Here is a 6,906-nt window from a genome sequence, read left to right as displayed (position 1 = left end):
GGCCTTAGTTTCTAGTATTAAACCCATGATTCTGACTACAATCTTTATCTCATTTTTTAAGACTTCTTACAATTTGGGTCTAACTTAGCTTATCTTCTACCTGAACCTGACAGGTTTTTCTGCAGAGGTTGTGCTTCCTTTCCTCCTTGCCTCTGCAGTGTTTTATATATCTAGATTATCTACCCTTGATCTCTCCTGTTGAATTTATATCTTCCTTTAAGATTTTTCCCAAATGCCTCTGCCTCTATGAAGCTTTCCCTTTTTCCTCAATCAGAATTCAAATAGCACTTACACTTTTTAAAAATTAAAATTTTTATTTTATATATACATACATATATATGGATAATTTTCAACATTCACCCTTACAAAACTTTGTGTTTTAATTTTTTCCCTCCTTAACCCCTACATCCTACCCTAGATGGCAAGTGATCCAATTTGTGTTAAATATGTACAATTCTTCTATATATATATTTATACAATTATCTTGCTGCACAAGAAAAATCACATCAAAAAGGGAAAAAATGAGAAAGAAAACAAAATGCAAGAAAACAACAGAAAGAGTGAAAATGCTATGTTGTGGTCCACACTCAGTTTCCCACAGTCCTCTCTCTGGGTGCTGATGGCTCTTTTCATCACAAGACCAGGGCTGTTTCAGCCTCACTGATGAACTGGTCTTTGGCACTTTTTACACTCTACTTTGTATCATGTTTATTTATATACATCTCATCTTTCCTTTTAGCTTTAACTTTCTGAGGAAAGGGATTGTTGTTATTTACCTTTAAAATTCTTTCAGTCGTTAGCACAAGAACTTGTACATAGTAATCAGTAAATGTTAAATGAATGAAAGGAAGAGACAAAACCTTGCAGGCCTTCCCTATTACTCTCTTAATGATTGGCTAGCATAGAAATAACCATGAAGCACACTCCAGCCACATCTTTACTTTCCTATCAAAGTGCATTTTCTCCAATTGGGGGAGGGGTGTTAACTAGTATAAATAGTTTACCAATACATTATATAAACAGTAAATAATCCAGTAAGGCCATGGAAGGAGAGAAAGTCATACAATTAAGACTTGGATTATGTGCAATTTTGTATAATCCAGTTTTATATAGATTTTTATCTATTGTGGACTTTAAAATGGAGACATTTCATATTTATAAAGAGATATTTAGATTAAATTCCAAGGGATTGCTATATTGTGAAAATATTCTTTAATCATAAGCCATAAATTAAAATGTGATAAAGGCTGAATTCAGTTTGAAATACTTCCATCTGAAATACTGGAATGAATTTAAACTGAAAAACAAAAAAGAAAGAAAATGAAGAGGGAAAGTAGCAATTACTCTGACCTCTTTTTAGACTCCAAACTTAAAGTACTTAAGACATGTGATCTGACTTCTCAAGAATGATAGAAAAGAGCTTAAACTGGAGAAAAGCAATTTTTAATTAGGAAGTTTAGAAATGGATCAAAATGATAATTAAGAAATCATCTAGCATAAGTGGTTTGCTTCTGTTTAATTCAATTTGAGAGAATGCAATATAAATTATATCACATGTAAAATGAACCATTGGCTGTTAGTTCTTTCCAAAATGGTGTATAACTGAGTAAAAAAAAAATGGACTTTTTACTAATATCTATAACATCAGAATTTTTTTTATGAATCTCACTTTGTGAATTAATACTAAGTTCAAACAAAAAAATTTTTTTTCCATTTAAGTAACTTGTATCTTCTTTCTAAACTGATATTTAGTTGAACAGGTGTTATTCTGGCAGCTGTTTTTAAACTGGTAGGATTTTTTATAACTGGATGGGGAGATAATCAGAAAGTATTTTCTACTTTTTTCACTATTTGAGACACAGTTTAAAGGTTCTCAGTATATTTTGTAACTCATTAATTTTTGGCATCCTCTCTCGAATACAGGCCAATATGATTCATTCTTTCTTTGAGCACAATTAGCTGTGAAAACAGATCTTAGGCTTTTTTTTTTTTTTTTTTTTTTTTTTTTTGCAAAGGATTATTGAAGGTAGGAAATGCAGGTGATTATCAGAGTTTGCCTTTGATATAGACATCCTGCTCCTCTCTGAGCCCTTTGAACTTACTTTGATATGCAATAATTAGGAGGGATTCAGCCCCAGGAGGAGAAGAGGCTGCAGCAGCCCTGCCTCCTCTCTCACTCTATTGAGTCCTTGTTTTGAACTATTGATCAAACAGATTTGAAGGGATTTGTTGAAGCCTGTGTGGGCTGAAGAGGAAGGAAATGTTGGGGGGAGGATGAGAGAAATGGGCACATCTGGCTATAAATACTCCAGGAAGAAGTCTCCTGGTCAGGTTTCATTCATCACATTTCACACACGTTATTTAGCCTTGAAATTGTCTTTTATTATAGAAGCTTTGTAAGACTTTATATTTTTATGTCTTGGAAAAACTAATTATTAGTTTGCAGGAACTCACGTGCAGAGAGGGTCAGGCGGTGAGTGAAATCTGCAGGCAAATCTCTTTAGAGATCTGGATCCTTGGAGAATGGTGGTAGTCTTCCTGCTGGGACTGAGTTATGTGTGCGCTCCTCTGGGAGCCTTGGTTCTGGATTCCAACACCATCAAGAGTTCTGCCGAAGTGCAAGACCTTCGGAAGGTAAAGTCTGCGCTTGGGGTGAAGGCTTAGAGTCGGGCATGCTGTTTCAGCCTCACTGATGAAGTTCTGGGTCTTACAATGAAATTAAAATCCATAGTTCAGTCTCTTACCTGGAAGGGAGGGGGCTTTGGCACAGGCAATAGGAATAAGAATACAATTTGTTGCCTTCACTCTGGCATCAAGTTGTTATTGTTGTTGGGGTGTGTGTGTGACACAGTGAAATGTGCTTGTTTTTCCACATAAAGTGAAGCTAATAATCTGTGCCACCGAACAATGAGATGCTGAGACTCATTCCGATAATAAAACTAAAATACATTTAAACTCTAGGAGAGAAAACAATTGAAAACAAGAAATTCTGTGATGCCATTTTAAGAATAAAGAACATAAATTCATTTTGTTCCTTGGCATCCTTTACTACACGTGAGGGCACTGCCACAAAGTCAAAGCCCCACATTTTCGGGAAAGTTCACTAAGAGCAAATGGCAATTCTATGAATGGTGAAAGTTGCTACAGTGACAAACACTATAATGGCATGAAATTTAATAATTTTAAGAAAGCAAATGTGGGCTCTTGGAATAAAGTTGGCATATTGGAATTGTTTAATAAATACTTGTTGGAGTGAATTTTGAAATGTAGGCATTTTATCCTGGCTTTGCTTCTCTAGGTCTTGATTCCCTCACTTGTAAAACAAGAAGGGTTGGATTAGATAATTTCTAAGATCCCTTCTGTTGTAAGTCTTTTGAGGTATTTGAAATACTTTTTTTTGTTGTTCCATATTTTGTATTTCATGGAAGAATTTTTACTTCACAGGCTTCTTTACAGTGCTTGAATGACAATGATTGTGGTGCCAAAAAATTCTGCCTCAAATCCAGAGACGAAAAGCCATTCTGTGCTATGTGCCAGGGGCTACGGAGACGATGCCAGCGGAATAGCATGTGTTGCCCAGGGACTCTCTGTGTCAATGGTAAGTTGTCAGCAACCCAGAGGTAGTGCATTCAATACTATATAGCTCTTAAAAGACACTGCACATGTATAGCACATATACGAGAACACTTCAAGGGTTCCTCTAAAAAGTTAAGGTTTCTTATTACACTTAACTTATGCTTCCTTAACTTAAACATTTCTTAATGAGTTATTCTTGGCTTTTATTTGTGTCATTTAATGACCCAAAATTCAATGCTGTATAATTATTCCTTTTCCTCATGATATACACTTCATACATTTTACTCTTAATTACAAAACTGACTTTAACTACCTGGGACATGTAAAAAAGTATTCCACTAAAATCCTCTTCTAAGCTTCATCATAGGATGGAAGTGATCCTGGGTTCTTGCCAATGGACCAGAAGCAGAAGCCTCTCTATACTGGAGAGGCTTCAAGTATGGATTGGATAGACTGGTGTGTGTGTGTGAATTCAATAGGCATTTATTAAAACACTTACCACGTATTGAGGAAACAAAGATAAAAATAGTCTTGGTTGTCAAGGAGGCTACATACTACCTAGGCAATACAAAATATACTATAAACCACTAGGCAGTCAGTTTTTTGATCAACACAGCTCAATGCTATCTGGTCTATGTTCTGCATCACTGGAAGGTGTACTAACTGATATTTGGTTTTTAAAAATACTGAAACATGCAACAAGTATTTGAAATAACAGAAATAGAAAACACAGGTATTGCCAAAGCATGTTATGATGATGTAGTCGTGTGCCTCCTCTCAAAATGTAATAACTCTAGCCCTGAATGATTGCCCGTCAGATGTTTGCACCCTCATTGAAGAGACAACCCCAATTCTGGAGAGAAATGATGACCAAGATGTCTTGGATTCTAAGGTGACAACTCAGCATCCAATTCAAGAAAGCAAACCCAAAAAGAAACCCAACACTAACAAATCTCAAGGCAGCAAAGGTAAGGGTAAAACTATTTTCATAGTATTAGTCAAATGATTTTTTTCCCCCTCTAGGCTTCTGGGGTTAAGGGACTAAATGAAATAAAATCCATCTTTTCCAGTACAGTATTACTCAAAACTTTTTTCCTGCCTTCTAGCTAATCCAGTTCTGCTGAAAAGCAGCAGAATAAAAAGCAAATTTGGGCTAAAGGGGTAAGGAACATGAAATTAAAAAAGACATCAGTGTAGTACAACATGGTTATACTAATCACACATTATTCATTGATGAGAAAACGCACCAGTTTACATCCTTTGGTCCTTAGATTGCATTAGTAAAGGCACTATTCTTTTTATATTTGTAGAAAAACAAACCATACCAAGATATATAAGTTTTTCTAAACGATCCCTTGTTTTAATTTATAATAAATATTACTAAGATAAAAGTTCGCAATATTTTCCCCTCTAAAATTGTAAACATAAAACCACATTACTAAAACTATTTTCATGAAAATTTTTAGATATGAAAGCATTATTCTAGTTTTGATATTAAATCCAACCCCTAATCTGACAGAAACTTAAAATATCATATAACTTGAGAATTGGAAGGAACATTATCAACCATTTAATTATATATATATATATGTGTGTGTGTGTGTGTGTGTGTGTGTATGGATATATTTCAAGAGCCATATATCCATACACACAATAATATATATATCCTAAAGTCTGGAAAATCCCCAATGGGAATCAGATTGAAATGTAATAGTGAAATGTTTAAGAAAAAAAAAAAAAGGCAATAAAACACATATTAATTTTAGGGTAGCTAGATGGCACAGAGGATAGAAGTCTGAAGTTAGGAAGACTCCTAAGTTCAAAATCCAGCCTCAAATATGTACTAATTATGTGCTCCTGGGCAAGTCACTTAACCCTATTTGTCTCAGTTTCCTCATTTATCAAAAGAGCTGGAGAAGGAAATGGAAAACTAGTGCATTATCTTTGCCCAAATAGGGTCCGAAGAGTCAGACACAACTGAAAAATGACTAAACCACCACTACCTTTTGACATAAGTGTAGTGTTAATAAAAACCTATCTTGATTTTTCTATAGGGCAAGAAGGTGAAAGCTGTTTACGAACTTTTGACTGTAATCCTGGACTTTGCTGTGCTCGTCATTTTTGGACAAAAATTTGTAAGCCAGTCCTCTTGGAGGGGCAAGTTTGTTCTAGACGTGGTCATAAAGATGGTGCTCAAGCTCCAGAAATTTTCCAGCGCTGTGACTGTGGTCCTGGACTGTTCTGCCGAAGTCAAAATACTGGGCCTCGAAAGCATTCACGTTTAAGAGTCTGCCAAAAAATCTAGTTTCTAAATACTTCAAAAATTTGTGGAAACACAAAACTCAAAACTGATTCTTAAAGCCCTTAATATAGACATTTCTTGTAATAGTAACATGCAACACTTGAAATAAATTAAAGCTAGACTAACTACATGATACTTTGGAATTACTACTGTAAACCATGGTGGAAAAGGAGATGATTATGTTCTTCAATGTACATGAACACTGAAATCCCTGAAAACAAAACAAAACAAAAAAATGTAGTTTTAACTTGGGTGACTCAATTAATAACCATTAAGTGGTTCCTTGACAGAAATGGAAGCAAAGTGAAGGGGTCTAAAGGCAAAGGTAAATTAATTCCTACAGATTTACAGTAAAAATAATCCCTGCAAATATTGGCAAACCAAACACCTGCTGTTTTGATACCGATTTGTCATTCACTAAGGCACAAATGCCATATCATCATGCTTAGGTGAAACTATAATCGTTTAAATTAAATACAGTGTTAAAAAAAAAGAATTTTACTCAGCAGATGACTTATTTTGTGTGTGTGTGTTGTGGAATTTTAACTCCTAAGGAATTCTAGAGCAGAAAATACACATTTACTTCAAAAAACCTCGCCTTCGATCTTATCCATAATACTAATACTTAAATGATAATGCCAAGAATCGTTGTAAACATTGAAAGATGAACGAGTTTGATTTAGAAGCCAATTTACTGGTGCTAGTTTCTTTTCAAGAGAAATTGCAGCTGTTTAATTTACAAGTATTAGTTATGACTTAAAATATGAAGAATAAAATAGACTTTAAAAATTTCCTAATTTCTAAAAGATGACATTGTTTCTTGAAGTCCAGACACAAGGTAGCTTGGCAGAAGCGCAGTTATGGTCTAGGACACAGCACTGAGAAATCCTTCTTAAATGGGGCAAAAAGTGGCAGAGTAAAATTTTTAGGAGAATTCAGAAATTAGGAGAGTTCAATTAGTTTTCCTTCTCTCTCTCTTCATGGCATTTATCTAAAACCATGCACAAAGAATAGACATGAATAAAATG

At 34.7% G+C, this 6,906-nt stretch overlaps 1 protein-coding gene across 1 annotated transcript; it reads left to right on the top strand.

The window, feature by feature from the left end:
• The first annotated feature begins 1,125 nt into the window (after positions 1-1,125).
• On the top strand, positions 1,126-6,068 carry DKK4 (dickkopf WNT signaling pathway inhibitor 4). Its single transcript, XM_003758012.4, has 4 exons — positions 1,126-2,634; positions 3,445-3,598; positions 4,395-4,544; positions 5,631-6,068. The coding sequence occupies exons 1-4, from the start codon at positions 2,524-2,526 to the stop codon at positions 5,879-5,881; spliced, it is 666 nt and encodes a 221-aa protein (XP_003758060.1). The 5' UTR covers positions 1,126-2,523; the 3' UTR covers positions 5,882-6,068.
• The last annotated feature ends 838 nt before the right edge of the window (positions 6,069-6,906 follow it).

Source organism: Sarcophilus harrisii, chromosome 2, assembly GCF_902635505.1.
Source record: "Sarcophilus harrisii chromosome 2, mSarHar1.11, whole genome shotgun sequence".
NCBI lineage: Eukaryota > Metazoa > Chordata > Mammalia > Dasyuromorphia > Dasyuridae > Sarcophilus > Sarcophilus harrisii.
This window is presented reverse-complemented; position numbering and strand designations above follow the sequence as displayed.